Below are 23161 nucleotides of genomic sequence, written 5' to 3' on the forward strand. Positions count from 1 at the left end.
TAAATTATTGCTAGCGGTTTTCATGCTCGCTGCACACATTTGGTTATTAATCGGTTGGCGACAAAAAATTGCGCACAATAAATGTGAAAGAATGGCCGATATTTATTGCCACAATTACGTGTAAAACAGAAAAATTTTATGTTACGATACTAAACCATTATTAATTACTGTAATTGATAAAAATAGCGAAATTATCATGTTAAGGTACGAACAAAACAAGAGATAAAAAAATTGGTCAAAACATTTTCATTAGTTTTTAAACAATTTAAATAAATTGTCCGCGCAAAATAAACGATGACGATAAAAATCTACTTCAAATGCGTAATTAATACTAGACAAACAACAAATTAAGAAAAATTGTAAAATGTAAAACGTTACACTATATAGATACGCCAAAGAAAAGACTGAGAACAGTAATTTCATGTTAAAGTAACAGTATCATGGAACTTATAAATAGAACTTGAGAATCAAGTCTAAAAATTTCATGTGTTATAAAGGAACTTCACATTTAAAAACGCCATTAAATAATTGCAAGAAATACAATAAAAACTTGTTTACTAATTAAAACAGTAAATTATAAATATCAATAATGAGGTAAACGCTCAAAAACAAATGATATAAAACAAATTATGCGTTTTTAAACAAATCGCATCGCAGCCTCAAAAACTCCATTTTCAATTTCAGGAAACAAAATAAAATTGTTTATAAATAACATTCACAAAAGTAATTTGTAATAAAATAAAAATAATTATATTTTTTAAGTTTTAATGATTTTTGATTATTTTTTGTTTTGTTATGAAGGCATTTTATGCGTTTAAATATTGTTTGTGACATTTTATACAAATTAAAATATTTATATACGAAAAGTAATTAAGAAACACTAAAAATTATTTGCAAACAAACATTTTAATTCAACTAAAATAACAGAACTACACATTTAAAACGCATAAATTATTTTTGTCAATGTTTAATGGAAAAAAATTAATCAGAAATTACATAAATAATAATTTGAAAATATGTAAATGTATAAGCAAAACAATTAATCGGAAATCTTTAAAAATATAAAAAAATTAATTGACTTAAAAGTTTGAACAGTTGTAAATTGGATTATGTGTTTGTTTTTTATCATTCCATCTACTGTTTTTTTATTTTTTGTTTCATTAGTAATATATTGGCAAAAAACATTTTAGAAACATTAAAATATGAATAAAAAAGCATTAAAAACTTGTCGAAAGTCAAAATTCGTCAGAGGCACATATTTAAAGCACATAAATTACTCTTATCAATGCATAAGCATAATAATTAATTAAAAATCATTAAAAATATAAAAAAAATAATTGATTTGAAAGTTTGAAAAGTTGTTAATTGGATTATATGTTTGTTTTTTATCATTCCATCTACTGTTTGATTATTTTTTGTTTTATTAATAATATATTGGCAAAAAACATTTTAGAAACATTAAAAAATAAATAAAAAAGTACTAAAAACTTGTTGCAAGTCAAAATTTGTCAGAGACACATATTTAAAGCACATAAATTAATCAGAAATCATTAAAAATATAAAAAAGTTAATTGATCTGAAAGTTTGAAAGGTTGTAAATTGGATTACGTGTTTATTTTTTATCATTCTATCTATTATTTGATTATTTTTTGTTTAATTAGACATTAGAAACAATAAATTTAACACATTTATAATTGATCAGTAAAAAATCATTAAAACTAAAAAAACTAATGGAAATAAAGTAAAAATATGTAAATCGTATTAGGTGTTGTGTGTTCTTATCTAAAAATAGAAACAACACATTTGTCATGAGGCGCAAATTATCAAAAATCATTAAAACATTCGAAAACAATCCATTTAAAACGCCGACAATAATTATTGTAACACTTACAAAATTGCATTATGTATTTTTTTTTATATATCAACAAACTAAAAGGAAATGATAAGTAAAACTTTGCAATTGCATGAATAATTAAAACGCGTCCACACCAGCCCGACCAGATTGTCGTTTTAATTTCGCCACACGAATTCGCAAAAAGCAAATAAATTAGAAAGTAAATAAAACGCATTATTGTGGCGACCGGACAAATAATTAATATGTCAATGTTATTATTCATTACGTTTCGCTGAAGGAATTCGCATCCCGACCGGACCGGTACCACCGCGGCGGTACCGGACCAACAACACACTTGTGTGTGCTCCCCGTTCCTCCACCGCCACCACCACCGCGGGGGGTGTGTGGAGCGCCTCCATTAATAAAACCACAACCAAAAAAAAAAAAAAAATCATTTAATCATAACTCATTATTAGCCGGGATAGTTAGGCCGAGCTAAAGGTGGTACGCACCGGCAGCGCCCTCTGCGGCCGGCGACCGCGAAACGCCGTTTTTTCCAATTTTTTTTTCGTTCTTTTTCGCGTGCTCGCTCATTTATTTTTATTTATTTCGAACACACAGAGTCGCTTTTTCAAATGTTGTTAACCCCTGGCGGGCCGGCTCGTCGGTCGACGCGTCCGCCCGGTGCCCGCGTGCCGACCGTCCAACTGGTCCGCAGCAGCAACCATAACCTGGCATAAGTATGAAAATGTTGCTCTCAGTTTTAAAAATAGCTCTCTCTTAATCTCGCATTAACGGAGGCTGTGCGCGGCACGCCGCTCGTACACGGCGCAACGAAAAATAATAATAATAAAAAAATTAAGCCGACCAACAAACGCAGATAAGGACGACGACGACGGCGACGGCTTTAAGGAGAAAAAAAAAAAACACGCCGTTTTTCGCCGAGCAATTACCGGACGGATTGGTAATTACCGTTGATTGTTCGGGCCGTTAAAAATTAATAACGAGGGGATTTTATGGATTCGATACTTTTACTTTACAATGTCTCCGGCGACTACTGGAAACACGCTTTATTGCGTTGCTCGTAAACAAACTGTTTCGGACGGGACGTCTTCAGATCAATGTACTGGATGGATTTATTTTTAAAATTGTCCGGCAGGTCTGTAAATTAGCCTTGGAACGTGGCGAATTTATGACAACTCACTCTTCTTCCTTGCTGAGAACAATGATTTGATGTTTTGCTCATCAAGGCTCCTCCAATATACAACAAATTTGATGATTCATATTCAAAATGTAATTATCCAACTATTTAAGACGATACAAAACCATATGATTTTTAAACATTTTTCTATAACTTTGATAAACTAAAATTGTTTCAGTTAAAACCCTAAAAGGTGTCTTAATATTCTTAAGTAAATACTAAATTTTCATCAACTTTGTCTTCCAAATGTCTAACAGATGAATTAAGACTTTTTCCTCCCCTTCAATACAAGACATTTTTGTAGTCTCGTTAAAAATACAACCACAGATAAGTCTGATAATTTAAATTGATAGAAATCATAAGTAGGTAAAAGGAGGATTTTTAATCATTGTTCAATTCAGCCAATTTATAACTTTGATGAACTAAAATTGTTCCAGTTAAAACCTCAAAAGGTGTCCTAATATTCCTAAGTAAATTCTAAATTTTCATTAACTTTATCTTCCAAATGTCTAACAGATGAATTAAGACTTTTTCCTCCCCTTCAATACAAGACATTTTTGTAGTCTCGTTAAAAACACAACCACAGATAAGTCTAATAATTTAAAGTGATAGAAATCATAAGTAGTTAGAAGAAGGATTTTAATCGTGGTTCAATTCAGCCAATTTATAACTTTGATAAACTAAAATTGTTTCAGTTGAAACCTCAAAAGGTGTCCTAATATTCTCAAGTAAATACTAAATTTACATTAACTTTGTCTTCCAAATGTCTAACAGATGAATTAAGACTTTTTCCTCCCCTTCAATATAAGACATTTTTGTAGTCTCGTTAAAAATACAACCACAGATAAGTCTAATAATTTAAATTGATAGAAATCATAAGTAGGTAAAAGGAGGATTTTTAATCATTGTTCAATTCAGCCAATTTATAACTTTGATAAACTAAAATTGTTTCAGTTAAAACCTCAAAAGGTGTCCAAATATTCTTAAGTAAATTCTAAATTTTCATTAACTTTGCCTTCCAAAGGTCCAACAAGTGCATTAAGACATTTTCCTCAACTCCAATAACACAAAACCTTCCAGCAAAGAGCTTAAAAATACTTATGCAGATAATTAGAACCGCAGATAAATCTGAACAAAGTTCATTGCCACTAAAAAATGGGTTGTTTAAACCAATTAAGCGAAACGCCGTGCTTAACCGGCGTCAGGGAAAAATTTCAGTTTAACATCCAGACGGAAACGAACGCAATAAATCGCATATTAAAGGCGACAACGTTTTTTTCAATTTATCATAGAAAACCAGGACGTTGGCAAACACATACGCACACACAATCCAGATTATTACAACAATATTTCTTTGTGTGTGACTTTGTTGTGGCAGGTCAGGGAACTTTTATCAATGGCATTTTTTCCTTATCGCGCCTCGTAAACTGTTAATAAGCATTTTTACGCGATCAGCGGTAATGAAAATGTTCAAAACCCAAACGTCCTCGACCACGCAACGCCGCACCGATTTTTTACAAACCCGCATCAATGCCCGACCATCTTGTGGACACATTGTAAATATCAAAATCAAATTAGCGGACTCCGTTCGTAATTATTTCGCCGCGAGAACGGCCTGGCTTTGTCCGTCGCCTGGAATTAATATCGAAACCATCGGGACGGGATTCTCTTGGGGCCGGACAAAAGAGAGGAGCGGTTCTTGTACGTAGGTGTTCAGCTCGCCGAGAAACTCGCAAGGTGAATCACGGCCGAAGCCAACATTATAACGTCGTTTCCATCGAGTTAAAACCGACTACTCTGAACGAGCGTTTTCGAAATCCCACACAAACAACAGAGATTTCACTAAAAAAAAACACTATTATGTTACTCCGTACGGTTTTATTTTGTTCTTTCTTAATTATTATTCTAGAGGTGTCTAATTTTATGTCGACGTTATTTAAATTTTCTACGACCACGCCTTTATATACACTTATTAATGTTTTATCATTTTTTCCTTGCTCCGGCAAGGATACAACAATTTATCAAAAGTAAAATTGACCTGTTCTAATAGTTATCCAATAATTATTCATGTTTTTAACATGTGACACAAAGATATCTAAATTAACCCACATTTGTTCATACTTTTTACTAACTGTGCCTCCATAAGTCTTCAGAACTGAAGGATGAAATTTTGCTTTCCATATTTATACTACTGAAACTGATAACAATTTTCATAAACAATTAAATGTCTCTGAATTAACATATACAAATTCAAAGTTAAAATTAGACAGTTCTAATATTGTTTAATGTGTTTAACTTTAAAATCTTAACCAATATTCTATAATTATCCTTTTTCCCTAATATTTGTCACCATAATCAAAATTAATAATTTTTAATTTACTTAATGTCAAAAGGTGTCTAAATTAGCCCACATTTCTTCATAATTTTTACTAACTGTGCCTTCAAACGTCTTCAGAACTGAAGGATGAAGTTTTGCTGTCCATATGTGTACTACTGAAACTGACAAAAATTACAGCAATTTTCACAAACAACTAAAGGTGTCGAAATTAACATATACATTACTTAAATTGACAAGTACTTCTTCATAATAATTCATTAATGTTTTGCCATATTTTTCTAGATCCACCAAAGGTACTAAAATTTGTCAAGAAGACAAATTCCAAGTTAAAATTAGGTATTTCTAATAGTTTTTGATCTGTTAAACTTTAAAATCTTACCAATATTCTATAATTATCCTTTTTTCCTAATATTTGTCACCATAATCAAAATTAATAATTTTTAATTTATTTAATGCCAAAAGGTGTCTAAATTAGCCCACATTTCTTCATAATTTTTACAAACTGTACCTTGAAAAGTTTTCAGAACTGAAGGATGAAGTTTTGCTGTTCATATCTGTACTACTGAAACTGACAAAAATTACAGCAACTTTCATAAACAACTAAAGGTGTTTAAATTAACAGATACATTACTTAAATTGACAAATACTTCTTCATAATAATTCATTAATGTTTTGCCATATTTTTCTAAATCTACCAAAGGTACTAAAATTTGTCAAGAAGACAAATTCCAAGTTAAAATTAGGTAGTTCTAATAGTTTTTGACCTGTTAAACTTTAAAATCTTACCAATATTCTATAATTATCGTTTTTTCCTAATATTTGTCACCATAATCAAAATTAATAATTCTTAATTTACTTAATGTCAAAAGGTGTCTAAAGTAGCACACATTTCTTCATAATTTTTACAAACTGTGCCTTCAAAAGTCTTCAGAACTGAAGGATGAAGTTTTGCTGTCAATATCTATACTACTGAAACTGACAAAAATTACAGCAATTTTCATAAACAACTTAAAATGTCTAAATTAACATAATAATTCATTGATTTTTAATATATTTTGTTCTAAAAGGTGTCTAAAATAGACCACTTTCTCAAAATAATTTTTACCAAATGAGCTATCAAAATCCTTCACAACTGATCGACGTAATTTTGCTAACTCTATCAGCACCACTTTCACCTTCGTAACATTTACATAAACACAATTTTGTTTTGAATATTCGACACCACAATCATTATTATTAATTACCAATTAATTGCAATATAAAAGGTGCGTTAATTAACCTCAGCTTCCTATAAATTTTTATCAACACAGCCTTCAAACCACCTCCTAACGATGTTTCCATGTTTTCCTCGAATGTGTTTTTTCCCCTGTCAGAATCGATTGATTAATTTACTTATATGTTGTTTGTATCAACCGTGATTTTCGTCACAAACTGTCACAATCGCCTCGTACACGCCGTCCGACGTTAATATTTGATAAATCATTCCGTGCCCTTGTGTTTACTCAATACTAAATGCACTGTCCCAATTAATAAAACCATTGTTGTTGATTGTAACAAATAAATCGACCATTAATTGTGTCGCCGGGCTTAGAACGGGCGATTAATTAAACGGGAAGAATCCGAATTCGCTTGTAAAACAGGCTCGTCCACCAGGCGTTTACATGAATGGAGCGCAACAGTTGACAAAAACGGCAAATAAAGACATAAATTTGAAGAGTGGAACAAGAAATTAAGTAGGTATTAATTGAATGGGCATTATTCCCATACTGAATAGAAATTGTCACATTACAAGACGAGAACCACATAAATATTGGTCCTCACGTACGTGCACGCGGTCCTTCTTCAACACCACGACCGGTTCTTCGCCGAGAAAGAGACGTGAACAACGGACACATGTTATAACATACCATACAGCGCTGTTTTATGGCGGCCATAAAAATTTCTAAGCCTCGTGGAAAAAACGCCGGGCAATTTTAATCTGTGTTTAACGCGTCGCGATTGAAAAATTGCACGAGCCAAGCTTCGCACCTCCTCCGGCTCCATCTTCCGAACCAGAAGATTCTCGACTCTGTACCCAACCATGGACATTTTGAGATCCGTTACAGTTTTATCGGGTTGCGTTGGCGTTGGAGAGTGACAACGCCGCATTTTTATGCGTGGCGATAAATTTTCGCCTTGGAGAGATAATTGAAAAAATAAACAAACGCGCGTTCTTGAAAAATCCAGACATGTAAAAATAAATGGTGAAACGGCAACAAACCCGCAATGGCCTTGCCGGGTTATTCATTATGTGTGCGTACACACATACGAGCGCACAAAACAATTTAAATTTACAATATGGTTTTAATAAAGAGCCGCGCCGAGTCAAGGGAACAACTTCCAATACGATTGAACCCGGCTGTTTTGTACGTTGACGGTCTAGATTCCAGGGACCGACTTGGTAAACAATTAAATGTACGATTCGTGCGTCAACCGCCGCGGAACCGCATTCCCCGACCGGGCCCGGCAACAGCGGCAAACCTCGTCGGAAACCGCCAAAATCTCCTCGGGGCGGTACCGCCGCCAGCACCGAATAAATCCGTTTTCGAGGCACTTGGCAACCGGGCGACTCGTCGCAGTCGTCGCCCGTAAAACGCTCGTGTGTTTGTGTGTCGGCTAATAAAAAAAGTGACCTGCCCCAATGCACCATGCCTTGTACTTTCTGCGTTTGTCAACCGCTGGTACTTTAACCGATAAAAATGTGAAAAGCAAACGCGCAGCAATTCACATAAACCACGAATGTGTCGCGTACTTAAATTATCGTCCACTAGTCCTTTATTATCAATTACTAATGTTTTATCATACTTTCCTCGTTCTAATAATGTAAATCAAAGGTCAGAAATTCTTTTATTCATTATTTTTTATGCCATAATCATGATTAATAATTAATACTTATAGGTGTCTTTATTAGTTTTCACTGACTGAGCCTTCAAAACCCCTCCTAACTTAAGGGAGCTATTTTGATAGGGCTATCAGTACCATTAATATGTTAAAAATAGCAGTAATTGCCATAGACTATAATAGGTGTCTAAATTATTGTATACGTTACTTAAATTATCATCAATTACACCTTTATAATTGGTTAGTACTGTTTTAACATATTTTCCTAGCTTTAGCAGGGGTACTAAAATTTATTAAAATAGAAAAATTAAAGATAAATCAGTTTTTTCTTATGTATTTCAACCTGTTAAACTGTAAAATTATGACTAATATGCTATAATTATCCTTTTATTTCTAATTTTTGACACCAAAATCCAAAGTTTTAATTCTTAATTGGATTCATACTTAAGGGTGTCTAAATTAGTCCATAAATCTTCAAAATTTTCACGAACTGACCCTTCAAAACCTCTCCTAACTGAAAGAAGATATTTTGGTGGATCTATCAGTACCACTAAATCAGGTAAAATTGGCAGTAATTTCCATAAACCATAAGAGGTGTCCAAATTACTGTACAAATTACTTAAATTATCATCAACTACACCTTTATAATTACTTAGTACCGTTTTAACAGATTTTCCTTGCTCTAGCAGTGGTACTAAAATTTATTAAAATTGAAAAAATAAAGATATATTAGTTTATTCTAATAGATTTTAACCTGTTAAACTGTAAAATCATGATTAATATTCTATAATTATCCTTTTATTTATATTTTTTGACACCATAATCTAAAGTTATAATTTTTAATTGGTTTCTTACTTAAAGGTGCCTAAATTAGTCCCTAAATCTTCAAAATTTTCACAAACTGAACCTTCAAAACCTCTCCTAACTGAAGGAAGATATTTTGGTAGATCTATCAGTACCACTAAATCTGGTAAAATTGGCAGTAATTTCCATAAACCATAAGAGGTGTCCAAATTACTGTACAAATTACTTAAATTATCATCAACTACACCTTTGTAATTACTTATTACTGTTTTATCATATTTTCCTGGCTCCAGCAGTGGTACCATAATTTACTAAAATTGGAAAATTAACTAAATTAGTTTTTTTAATAGATTTCAACCTTTCAAACTGTAAAATCTGGATTAATATTTTATAATTACCCTTTTGTTTCTAATTTTTGACACCATAGGCCACAGTAATATTTTTTAATTAATTGCATACTTAAAGGTGTCTAAAATAATCCACAAATCTTCAAAATTTTCACAAATTGACCCTTCAAAACCTCTCCTAACTATACGAAGAAATTTTACTAGCTCCATCAGTACTACCAAAACTATCAAAAACGGTATTAATTCTCACAAATTCTAAAAAACTGACCTACCCCAACGCAACAGCTTTATCACCTCGCCACTCCAACCGATAAAAAACCAAAAAACGCACCAACCAACGCGTCATCAACGTACGTGGCGTCCGAAAATTAGCCGCGTCCATCTCCAGTGAATGAAACGCCGATCATTGCCGTTATCTAATATGCGGAAAACATGTTAATTGCCCATTTTTACGTCACTTGCGTCGGTTGCGCTCGCTTGGAAGCTGACCTCTTGTGCTTGTGCGGGTTCACGTGTGGCGAAATGTGCATTCTCACCGTCCCGAAATGGATCCACTCGATTAGCGCCGCCGCAACGGTTAAACCCATTAGACGTTTTTCGATTTAACTGGCAAAAATTCCGATTACTCGTTTCTCTTTCAATAAATGCTTTGCATTAACGGCTCTTCGCCTGCTCCGCCTAATGAGCCTGGGGATTAAGTTGTTAAAAAAAACAAATAATTTACAAAAATATAAAGCAGAACCAGTTTTTTCTTTAAAGCAGGATGTACATTAATTATATAAAGTAGATGAATTTAATTTTTAGTAAATCTAATTGAGTTTTTGAAGCTCCTCCTCTTTTGTTCCTGAAGTTGATGTTCAAGTTAAACCTGAAGCTATTAATTTTGGAAGACTTGATATTATTATATTTTTGTCACACAATATTATTTCAAATAAAACTCTTTCTCTTTTATTCTTAAGTTTTAAATTAGTACCACCATTTCTCATCAAGAGGATAAAAGGGTACCACCTCATTTTTTATTAATTTTAAATTTTTCAAGCTACTTGCTGAGACCTACAATTAAAAATCTTGTTCCCCAAATAGAAATTCATTTCTTTGTACTCATCCTTGACTCATCAAATTTGAAGCTGCTAATTTTGGAGGATGACCAAAACAATCAGTTCCAAAGATGGAAACGTACCAGTTCCTGTTTTTCTAACAAAATGCAAGTAACCTTCTGACAAATTCTATTGTTTACAACACTTTAAACAACAACCATGACGTTTTCCCTCCGTCAAAATCACTCGACAAACAACTGATCGTCTGTGGATCCGTGTTATATCATTGATGACATCAGACGTGCATCAAAAAACTTTGCACTTCCTTATGAAATTTGCAATGCAAGAAAATCGCCTACGTCACAATCTCTTTGGAATAAGAAAACGTTATCAATTAATAATATTATGACCTAAATCCAGTCGGTCAGATGCAATCGCCATCACGGTGAATGCAAATCGAAGCCGACCAATCGATGCGTCCGACTAGAATAATAGTCGTAACTGATTTATCTTAATTCAGTGTGTAAATAAGACTGAATTTTGCGTTTACGTTCTAAATAAAACAAAATAAGCTAAAACTTAAATTGTATTAATTATAAATATCACTTATTTATAATAATTGACCAGTGTTAGTCTACTTTTAAACGGCGCGAAAGTGAAATAGATATTTCGGCCCGCTCCGCTCCCGTGGTAAAATGGTGCGAAAACCAAGAGTGCCAGTGCGTGATTGGGAACAAGTCATCAGGGACAATTTACCGGAGTGAAACAGTGAATAAATTAATTCCAGTTGCAACGACACCTGGCCCCAAAACTGCGCCGTGTTGTCCCGACATATTTTCCAAGCGAAATCTTATCTACGGAATTCGGCACACACAGAAAACCGACTAAAGAACAAAAAAAAAAAAGCGCAACAGTTTACTCACCACCATTGTCCGTTTCGCAGTAGGTCATGGTTCCATTGTTCCATTTCGTCACGTGGTGCCCGACCAAAACATGTTAAACGATCGTTTAGGCAGTTCCTACTTCAGTACCGATTTCCCACGCAATTAACGAAAAAATAAAAAAAGAACGAATAACAATGTATAATACGTTCAGTGAAACATCGACGACTTCGACGCCCCAAACCACTACGTGGACGTCGGCCGGCGGGCCGGTTTTCAGCGGGGCCAACATACCCCTGCCTTATCCCACTTTTGATCCGGGACCGAGTACCTCGAATACCGTGTACCCGTTCCAATTTCCCCCGTACACCGCCGTCACGATGCCGTTCGATTATCCCCAGGTAAATATTTAGACAACTTTTACGGTGTTTAAAATCCTGAGATACAAATATCGGCAGGAAAGGCAGGATATTTTTAACTAAGTATATCAACATAAATTCGACTATAATCTTCGTTTTCGATTTAATGACAATTGTCTTGATGTTGGTAACACCATTTATTTATAAAAATAATCAATTCATCATTAAATTGTTTTTGATCTTAACGACTTCTTTAAACTTAAATATTTTGAACAGCTTATGCACTTCTACTTTTTACTTTTCTTTTAAAAATCCTCAAATCTTGCTCAATTGGAAATGGATTTTTAATAGTTTTAAAGGATTTTTAGAACGTATTGTGATTTTGTGACAATTGTTTTGATGCTGGTGACATAATTTATTTATAAAAATAATCAGAAAATGCTCATCAAGGGCAAAACTTTTGGTCATAAGCATTTCATCATAAAATCGTCTATGATCTTCGATACTTTATAAAGATTTCTTTAAACTTAAATATTTTTAAACAGCTTCTTCACTTCTACTTTTTATCTTTCTTTTAGAAATCCATAAACCTTACTCATTTGGAAACAGAATTTTAATACTTTTAAAGGATTTTTAGGACATATTGTTATCTTGTGACAATTGTTTTGGTGATGGTGACATCATTTATTTATAAAACTAATCAGAAAATGCTCATCAAGGGCAAAAATTTTAGTTAAGCACTTCACCATAAAATCATCTGTGACCTTCAATTTTTAATAAAGATTTTATTAAACTTAAATATTTTTAAACAGCTTCTTCACTTCTACTTTTTATCTTTCTTTTAGAAATCCTCAAAGCTTGCTCATTTGGAAACAGATTTCTAATAGTTTTAAAGAATTTTTAGAATGTATTGTGATTTTGTAACAATTGTTTTGATGATGGTGACATAATTTATATATAAAACTAATTAGAAAAAGCTCATCAAGACAAAACATTTGGCCATAAGCACTTCACCATAAAATCATCTGTGACCTTCAATTTTTAATAAAGTTTTCATTAAACTTAAACATTTTTAAACAGCTTCTTCACTTCTACTTTTTATCTTTCTTTTAGAAATCCTCAAAGCTGGCTCATTTGGAAACAGATTTTTAATATTTTTAAAAGATTTTTAGAACGTATTGTGATTTTGTGACAATTGTTTTGATGCTGGTGACAAAATTTATATATAAAACTAATCAGAAAAAGCTCATCAAGGGCAAAACTTTTGGGCATAAGGACTTCACCAAAAAATCATCTGTGACCTTCAATTTTTAATACAGTTTTCATTAAACTTAAACATTTATAAACAGCTTCTTCACTTCTACTTTTTATCTTTCTTTTAGAAATCCTCAAAGGTTGCTCATTTGGAAACAGATTTTTAATATTTTTAAAAGACTTTTCGAATGTATTGTGATTTTGTGACAACTGATTTGATGATAATTTATAGATAAAACTTATCAGTTAAAGCTCATGAAAGGTAAACGGTGATATTCGATTCTTTAAACATTAAAGTTTTTAATCAGCGTCATTTCTACTTTTTATCCTGCTTGTAAATCTCATCAAAGCATTCTAATAAAAATAAGTAAAAATAAAATATAAGGGGTTGGAACGTCGATATATCTCGCAGTGATTAAAACCCGAGATCCGAAATGTAAACTTTTTAAATCGCAATAAAAACGTCGGACGAACAGGGAGAAAGCTTCAATCGCTTTTTATCAATTAAGCAGGCACTTTACAATTAATTTTAATAGATAATCGGATTTTCGGCATTTTTGAGTGCGCCAAAGTTATTCCAAGAATCGTCATAACGGGGCTGCCGTTCGCGGACGCTTCTTTCTCAACTTTTTACCCTTTTAAAAGTTCACCCCTTTTCCCGCCCGGTTTTTAATCACGGATCCCGAGATCTCTCCGGCTACCTGTTTAATTCGTCATTATTAAAATAATGCTACACTTTTAATATCCCCCATTATAATTGCCGTTTGCTTATTTTTTTTTTTTCTTACTTACTTACTTGCTCAGTCGCACCGTTTTAATTTCAATCTTGTCTTTCAATCTCCTTGGGAAATTGCGCCTTATTTTTACCCGTGCAACGGGGATTAATTGGCAATTTTTCTGATACACGGCCTCAGCTGCTGCGCCGGGGCGCTACTAAACTTATCGCCACGGCCGCCCCGATAACGTCGGGCCCAGGAAAAATCGCGTGGCACGTAATAATTCGGAAAATAATCCGGGGCGAGAGAAGCGGTTTTGATTTAGAGGGCCGCGTTCGCGAACCCTTTCTTTCCGCGACGCGCTCTCTCCTCCCCAGAGATAAAAAAGACATTATGCATCTGGAAAAAGTAATTTGAGAAAACCGCAACGTCCCATACATCATCCGGCCAACGTTGTAGCAGTTCATTGTGGTTTTTATTATTAATGAACGCATTTTTCGTTCCGTTTCTTCATCTGCTTAATTCACCCCGTTTGATTTACAACCACCAGTGCCGGCACCTCATTAACGACTTTTTAGCAGATTGGACGGGAAAACCGAAAAGTCACCAACGACTATAAACTGTGAAAATCAAACAGGAAGCCTCGTAATTAAAGCCGTGACCATTAAAGCGTAGGAGCGTCGAAAAATTACCCAACCTGGGCAGATGTTCCCCACAATTAAGACTCAGGCGGCTCAACACAAACACACACACTTAACACCACCACCACCACCAAAAACACATCAAACCCGAAATCCGTGCACAATTTTAATGTTTGCCCAATTTCCAATTTGCAGATCTTCATGCACAAGAGTGCGATGCAGATGCACGCCAGAGAGCTGACCGGCAGATCGGAGGTCAAGCCGCACCAGTGTCAGCAGTGTCTGAAGAGCTTCTCCAGCAATCATCAGCTGGTGCAGCACATACGGGTACACACCGGCGAGAAGCCGTACAAGTGTTCGTACTGCGACAGGAGGTTCAAGCAGCTGAGCCACGTCCAGCAGCACACCAGGCTCCACACGGGTAAGTACCTCTTCTCACTCTTTTAGATTTATTAGTATAAGTTTTCTTAAGACATAATTGACTTATTAAGCTAATCAGATCCTGCTCATCAATGACCAAACATTTGTTCCTAAGCACTTCATCATAAAATCCTCTTTAATCTACATTTTCTAATAAATATTTTGCCTTATCCTAAAGGTTTTTGTAAAGAAAAGCTTCCTCATTTGTACCTCTGTCTTTTCTTATAAGTCCTCTAAACTTGCTCATTTAGAAACTGCTTCTTTTAAGTTTGTTAATATGAATTTTTCTGAGCTGAATCGTGATTTATTGATAATTATTTCGGTGCTGATGACACAATTGACTTATTAAGCTAATCAGATCCTGCTCATCCAAGGCCAAACATTTGATCCTAAGCACTTCATCATAAAATCCTCTTTAATCTACGATTTCTAATAAAGATTTTTGACTTACCCTAAACGTTTTTTTAAAGAAAAGCTTTCTCATTTGTACCCCTATCTTTTCTTAAAAGTCTTCGAAACTTGCTCATTTAGAAACTGCTTCTTTTAGTTCATTAATATGAATTTTCTGAGCCAAATCTTGATATATTGACAATTATTTCGATGCTTATGACACAATTGACTTATTAAACTAATCAGATCTTGCTCATCAAAGACCAAACATTTGTTCCTAAGCACCTCATCATAAAATCCTCTTTAATCTAAGATTTCTAATAAAGATTTTGTCTTATTCTAAAGGTTTTTCTAAAGAAAAGCTTTCTCATTTGTACCTCTGTTTCTTCTTAAAAGTCCTCGAAACTTACTCATTTAGAAACTGCTTCTTTTAGTTCATTAATATGAAGTTTCTGAGCCAAATCTTGATATATTGACAATTATTTCGATGCTTATGACACAATTGACTTATTAAACTAATCAGATTTTGCTCATGAAAGACCAAACATTTGTTCCTAAGCACTTCATCATAAAATCCTCTTTAATCTACTATTTCTAATAAAGATTTTGTCTTATTCTAAATGTTTTTCTAAAGAAAAGCTTCCTCATTTGTACCTCTGTCTCTTCTTAAAAGTCCTCGAAACTTGCTCATTTAGAAACTGCTTCTTTTAAGTTTGTTAATATGAATTTTCTGAGCCGAATTGTGATTTACTGATAATTATTTCTATGCTGATGACACAATTGACTTATTAAACTAATCAGATCCTATTCATAAAAGGCAAAACATTTCTAATAAATATTTTGACTTATCCTAACTTGCTAAATTAGAAACTGCTTCTATTAAATTGATTGATTAGAATAATCACGACTTAATGACAATTATTACGACGCCGACAACATAATTAACTTATCAGCCTAATCAGATCATAATCATCAAAGGCAAAACACTTGTCCCTAAACACTCCATCGCAAAATCGCCTACAGTAAAAAAACCCGATTGACCCCCTTTGTGTATTTATGGGAGAAAACGGGACCAAAAAAGCCGTATCAATAACAAAAGAATGCCGGAGCCATTATGTTCACTTCAAATTAAAAAGGAAAATATTTAATTTTGGCTTTTAATAAAACAGATTTAGGGACGAGAGGTTTATTTAGAATCAATTTGTAAATGGGGGTGTGCGCTTTTTTTCTCTTTTTCTTGTTGCGTTTTTTTTTCCACGACTCGGCTAATCGGACGTGGTTGGGGCTTCCGTTGCAGTTGCCCGCATAAAATCCAACCCCTATACAATCAGAGTGACCGCAAAAAGATTTGTTTCGACTACCGGACGTAAAAATTGTTTGTTTAAGGTACAATAATACATTAAATATTGGTAATTAGGGGATGAAAATCTAATTTTTAACTAATAATTCATCAAATTACTTTTAATTAGTCGGATCAATCAATTGAAAGGCGATTTTCGCCGGGCATTTTCGGGGCATCGGACGATCGGGTCCGATTAATTTTTATTACGGGGCCGAGGGATGGAAAAAGTCCATCACACGATCAACACACAAAAATCGCCCGGGAAGTTATTAATAAAATTAAAATCCCCCAGAGCCGGACCTTTTGTGTTGCCGGCCGATTATTTGTAAAGGATTTTTTTTGTTTTCGTCGTGCCGTAATGCCTCGACCGACACCGGGGAAATTCATTTTCCGGCCGTTTAAAAGGGCGAATTTGCAACAATTAACTTTTTAATCTGGTTTTTATTAAAAACCGGGCCCGGGCTTTTGCGATGAGTGCGCCGCCGATATTAAAACCATCGATTGCGTCGGGCCGGCTTGGCGGCCCGACCTGGCTCCACGTGACCGTGTGGAATCGAGCGTCAGTTTTCGATTTGACAATTACGATCGCGGACACCGGATCACCGCTTAATCACCCGGTGACCGGGGGGCTGTGCATCGCATTTAGATTAGTGACGTACGAACGGTCCCCGGACGATTATTAAACAACCCGAATTGATCCGTGCGTTTTGGTTGCGTCTCTTTAAGGGCACACGAGAATCGATAGCACAGTTCCGGACGATCAAGGGGTTAGAAACACACACAAAAAAAAAATGGGGCAATAGATCCCAACTTATATTTCTTAATGCCTCGGCGGAAGGGTTGCCGGAACGGCAGACGGAGGGTGGCGTTTTTAAAATGTAAAACGGCGTCTCCGACGTATGGAATACTTTATTTTTTTAATGAATTAAAATTCAGGAGCGGTCTGAAAGACATTATCGGGCAAATCTTGACTAATTACCGGGCAGAAGCCATAAAATTTTTAAAAGGGCCATTGAGCCATTTTTCAGGCACGATCCCAAAGTGCCTTTTTAAGTGTCTTTCGGCTCCAATTTTCGCGCAACATCCACGTGCAAAAAAAAAAAAAAAAATCACGGGTCGCGACAAAAACCAAGGCGGAATAGAGACTTCTGTGTTAATTAATTTTTTTACGACGTGTTGGTTTTTCAACGGACGACAATGGTCCGTTGATAGGTGTGTAATGAAAAATACTCGAAGATGCAGTAAAACAAATCCTAAATGACTATTTCCAGCTTTACGACTGTTTCGTTTTTTCAATTCGCCGATTGCGACCGTTAAATCGACGATGACAAACGAATTTTGTATGAAATATGTCTATTAGCGCCTCTTACCGGGGCTGCACAATGTTTTATGATGGACTTGATTAAACAATTTTATGTTCCCGTACTTAAAATCATCTATAATGTACTATAATTGCATTTTAAATTTTTTCCTGTGGCCACACAACCCTTTTTTTTCCTGCCTTTACATAATTAAATTCGAAATGTAACTGAATTTAATTATTTAATTTATTAACTCAACATAATTTTTTGCCAAGTTTTTTATTTTTAATTACACGTTAATTAATTATTTTAATTTGTCTCCAGAACTAATTCAAACGCTTTTAATTAAATATGTTAATTTTTCCTACAGTTTCTACATAAAATATTATAATTTCTTGAGTTGATCAGTTTTATGGAGGTTAACACTTATGATTTATTGCTTATGACTCTTTCAAAATAATATTTTTAAACACTCATCAATGTGAATCACTTGTTTTTAAGTGCAATCTTAACAAACAACATTCTCATACTAGATTATCTACAGTAATTTTTCTTTTATTACTTTGAAGGCAATTTTAAATTTTTTTTAATATGACACAAATTTAAAACAAAACTTCATTACTAATAATAGTTTTCTTCCTTTACTTTTACTACTTTAAAGGGAATTAAACACAAATTTAAAGTGGTGAAATAATTAATTTAAAGATTTAAAGTTTTAAAAATTATTTCGTACTAATTTATAAAGTCATTTACTTAGTATCCTTTTAAATCAACTTATCTTCGTTACAGGAATTAAATTAAATATTTTCATGGCTTACTAACAACATTGTATTGTATAAATTTAACAATAAACATAAACTTTCTTACACTGAATTATCTACAAGAATTCTTCTAGTAATAGTTTTCTTCTTTTACTACTTTAAAAGGAATGTCTAAAAAATATGTTTAATATAACACAAACTTTAATTTAACATATCTTCGTTACAGGAATTAAATTAAATATTTTTATGGCTTATTAGCAACATTGTATTGTATAAGTTTAGCAATAAATAGAAACATTATTATGCTAAATTATCTATGAGAATTTTACTAGTAATAGTTTTCTTCTTTTGCTACTTTAAAGGAAAATAAAAAAAAAATGTTTAATATAATACAAATTTAAATAAAATATGAAGAAACAAATGGCCAAAATGGTAAAGTAATTAATGTTTTAAAAATTATTCCCTTCTGATTTAAAAAATCATTTTAAATCAACTTATCTTCGTTACTGGAATTGTATTAAATAGTTTCATGGTTTATTAACAACACTGTGTTGTATTAATTTAGCAATAAACGTAAACATTCTTACACTAAATTATCTACAAGAATTCTTCTAGTAATAGTTTTCTTCTTTTACTACTTTAAAGGGAATTTTATAAAGTATGTTTAATATTATACAAATATTAAATTAACATATCTTCGTGACTAGAATTAAATTAAATATTTTCATGGCTTATTAAGAACGTTGTATTTTAACATTTTTATATTAAATTATATACGAGAATTTTATTAGTAATAGTTTTCTTCTTTTACTACTTTAAAGGGAATTAAAAATGTTTAATATAACACAAATTAAAAATAAAATATGAAGAAATAAATAATCTCAAAACCTTTTGGCACCATTTTCTCAACAAAAAATCCAAATCTTTTACATTGTAGCCTTTTAAATCAGCATATCATTACTGCCAGGATACAGTTAAACATTTTCATGGCTTAATATGAACACAACATCGTATTAATTTAGCAATAAACATAAAACGGGAAACAAATAACCCACGTATTGATTCAGTTCCGTCCATTTCGGCGCAATTTTGAACAGACTGTACGAATTTCGCCAATTTTTCCCCCCCGAAAACCGAACGCACGACGCAATTCAAAAAGCCATTTAGCACGTCAGCGTGGAAAAAATGCAACAAACCCACCAACGGGCCTGCACATGCACATTTGCAAACGCGACTAGCAATAAAATCTATAATTCCATGTATATAACATAACATATATGTGCATGTGTGTGTGTGTGTGTGTGTGTGTCTGTACATGGGAATGAAACGGGGCACGGTGCGGGAAAACAAAAACGAAGGGACGTGGAGGAAAATCATTGGGAACCCCGGCGTTTTGGCGCTACGCTGAACCACCCTTCCGACCTTTGAATCGAAAAGCGAAATCGGGCGTTTGTTTTGTCGGTTGTCCGGCTCTGCAAGTCGTCTTTGCCACCACTTACAACGACAAATCTGGAGTTTCATTAAGAAGTTCATCCGGGGAACCACCCGGAGCCCGACACCCTCCGAAGGCTCCGCAGAAAAAACCCTCCAAAGTCTTCAATTATTATTGTTATTACATCCCATCAAGATCCCGGTTAATTAACACAGTGGCCAGTCGATTTCATCCCCCCGTTGGACGATAACGGGACACGGGGCAGACGAAACGACTCCACACCGTCCGACATACTCGATCGTCGGATTGTGCATACGTGGTGGAAAACTATGGTCGGGAACAGGGCGATCGAACCGCACAAAATTTCGTTCCGTTTGTACATAACCCGCCTACTAGATACATCACACCGGGTTGCATCCCCCTTCGGTTGCACTACCCGCCACGTCCCCCCCACGTTCTGGCGGCGGTAACATGCGTGCCGGGCAAAATATATACGTGTTCCAGTGTGTGTGTGTGTGTGCGGGTGAAACGACTATGCGCCATTTTGAACGTGGATAGCATTTTTTCCGAAAAAACCAAACTCAAAGAACCTCGATCTAAGTATCGCGGGGGTGGGTCGCCCGCCGACGGGCCAAATTTTCGGCGACCCGGTTCCGGTTTTCGGAAGGGGGGGGTCGGGAAAAACTGTCGCCGCCACGGGAAAAATGCCCGCACACATGCATGCCGCATTGGACGTATTGATTTTATTGCATGTGGAGGAATATATATCTGGCCGTTTAATTTGCCGATTGCGATTTGTTGCTAGTTGGGACGGGGTCGAATTTTCACCCCGTGTGCGAAGAACGGCCGGGACTCATTTCTGACAGGAATCCCTTTTGTTAACGCACAAATATAAAAAAGAAATCAATTTTTTTCAAATTTTGAGTCACATTCAAATAGTTTGATAATTTCTTAATCCTTGTTGAGTTTTCTAAAAAATATACATTAATAGAAACAAAAAAAAAATAAAAAAATCAATAAAAAATAGGTGAAATTTTGGATATTTGAAAGTTCATAATGAAATAGAAATTAATAGAAATTAGAAAAAAAATTAGATATTTGTTAGTTATTTTTAGACACATTATAAATAAATTATGAAACTAAAATTTTGTTAAAAAAAAAGCAAAATATTATAGTAAAATACAAATTACCAAAAAAAAAAAAATTATAAAACAATGGAAAACATTGACTATATAAAAAATAAAAATTAAAATATCCTATAAAAACAATGAAAAAACGTAAAATTAAATTTTATATATTCTAAATATAAATTTTTCAAAATTAAATAATCTAAATAAAGAATTAAAATGTCAGATATTTTTATACCGGTTTTTGGACACATTAAGAAATAAATTGTCATCAACAAAATTCTTAAAAACAATGAAATACTTTGACTATAAAATTAGTATTTATAAAAAATAGAGATTTGTGAATAAAAATTAAGTAAATCTAAGTAAAGAACTGAATTTTCAGATATTTTAATACTTATTTAGACACATAAAAATATATTGAAATCATGAAAATCTTATAAAAATTATGAAGAAACCTTCACTGTAAAATTAAATTTTATATAAAATATAAATTTTTTAAAATTAAATAATCTAAATACAGAATTACAATGTCAGATATTTTTATACTGTTTTTTAGACATATTAAAAAATAAATTGTCATCAAAAAAATTCTTAAAAACAATGCGGAACTTTGACTGTAAAATTAGTATTTATAAAAAATAGAGATTTGTGAATAAAAATTAAGTAAATCTAAGTAAATAACTGAAATTTTAGATATTTTAATACTTATTTAGACACATAAAAATAAATTGAAGTCATTAAAATCTTACAAAAATAATGAAAAAACCTTCACTGTAAAATTAAATTTTATATAAAATATAAATTTTTTTAAAATTAAATAATCTAAAAGAATTAATTAAAAAAATAAATTGTCATCATCAAAATTCTTAAAAACAATGCGGAACTTTGACTGTAAAATTAGTATTTATAAAAAATAGAGATTTATGAATAAAAATTAAGTAAATCTAAGTAAATAACTGAAATTTAAGATATTTTAATACTTATTTAGACACATAAAAATAAATTGAAATCATTAAAATCTTAGAAAAATAATGAAAAAACCTTCACTATAAAATTAAATTTTATATAAAATATAAATTTTTTAAAATTAAATAATCTAAATAAAGAATTAATTAAGAACATTAAAAAAATAAATTGTCATCAACAAAATTCTTAAAAACAATGCAAAACTTTGACTGTAAAATTAGTATTTATAAAAAATAGAGATTTGTGAATAAAAATTAAGTAAATAACTGAAATTTCAGATATTTTAATACTTATTTAGACACATAAAAATAAATTGAAATCATTAAAATCTTATAAAAATAATGAAAAATTTTGACTTTAAAATTAACATTTATAAAAAATAAACATTTTGGAAAATACTAATTAAAAAAGTAAATATTACTGAAATTTTACATATATTTAAACAAATTGAAATATAAATAAGTTAATTATAAATAATAATAATAATAAATTAATGTTTATAAAAATATGAGTTTCTTGTGTTTTTTATTTTTAAGAAATAAAAAGCTTGCCCAACAAAGGAAATACATAAAAAAAGTTTTCACTTTTATACGAATCAAAGGTCGTAAAAGTTTCAGGATAAAATTTCGAGGCAATAAGTCAAGAAGCACCGTCAAAATAAAAGAAACATTCCGCCACCGTATCACAAACATCCCTAAACATAAAAAAACAAACGAAACCTGCATCGTAAATCATCAAAAAAGTAAAAGAACCGGCAACGAAACCACCCGAAAACGGCGCAACGGTCCCCGACGTTCGCACCTGACCCGACAAACCGTGTGATTAGCACCCGAGAAATCAAGATCCGTCCGCTAATAACTGACGGCCGCCGCGTCCTCCCGCCGCCGAACGTCAATTTGAATAACGGCCTCCCGGAAAATCACTATCACAACAACAGATGATACGCTTTTATTATAGGTTTCACGATTTGGGGATTCCAAATGTGGCAATTAGATGAACTTTGTTAGATCTTAACTTATTGGATTAGCTCCTCATTCTGACTAAATAAAAAATATAATAAATATTAACGATTTCTATAATCGTGATTTAGTAGTTATTTTTTCATCATCTTATGGCTTAACAACCAC

At 32.9% G+C, this 23161-nt stretch overlaps 2 protein-coding genes across 23 annotated transcripts in view; one reads left to right on the plus strand and one right to left on the minus strand.

Annotated features, from left to right (window-relative positions):
* The window catches only part of LOC126265848 (uncharacterized), a 209776-nt gene that overhangs the window by 151223 nt on the left and 35392 nt on the right, over positions 1-23161 (minus strand). The gene's annotated exons all lie outside the window — the stretch shown is intronic.
* Positions 1-23161, plus strand: part of LOC109603907 (zinc finger protein 135) — a 138111-nt gene that overhangs the window by 92677 nt on the left and 22273 nt on the right. For all 20 annotated transcript variants that reach the window (XM_049968709.1, XM_049968716.1, XM_049968713.1 and 17 more), the window contains one exon: positions 14488-14713. In XM_049968709.1, the coding sequence (XP_049824666.1) occupies positions 14488-14713 (226 nt within the window). The remainder of the gene's footprint in view (positions 1-14487; positions 14714-23161) is intronic.

Source organism: Aethina tumida, chromosome 6 (assembly GCF_024364675.1).
Source record: "Aethina tumida isolate Nest 87 chromosome 6, icAetTumi1.1, whole genome shotgun sequence".
NCBI lineage: Eukaryota > Metazoa > Arthropoda > Insecta > Coleoptera > Nitidulidae > Aethina > Aethina tumida.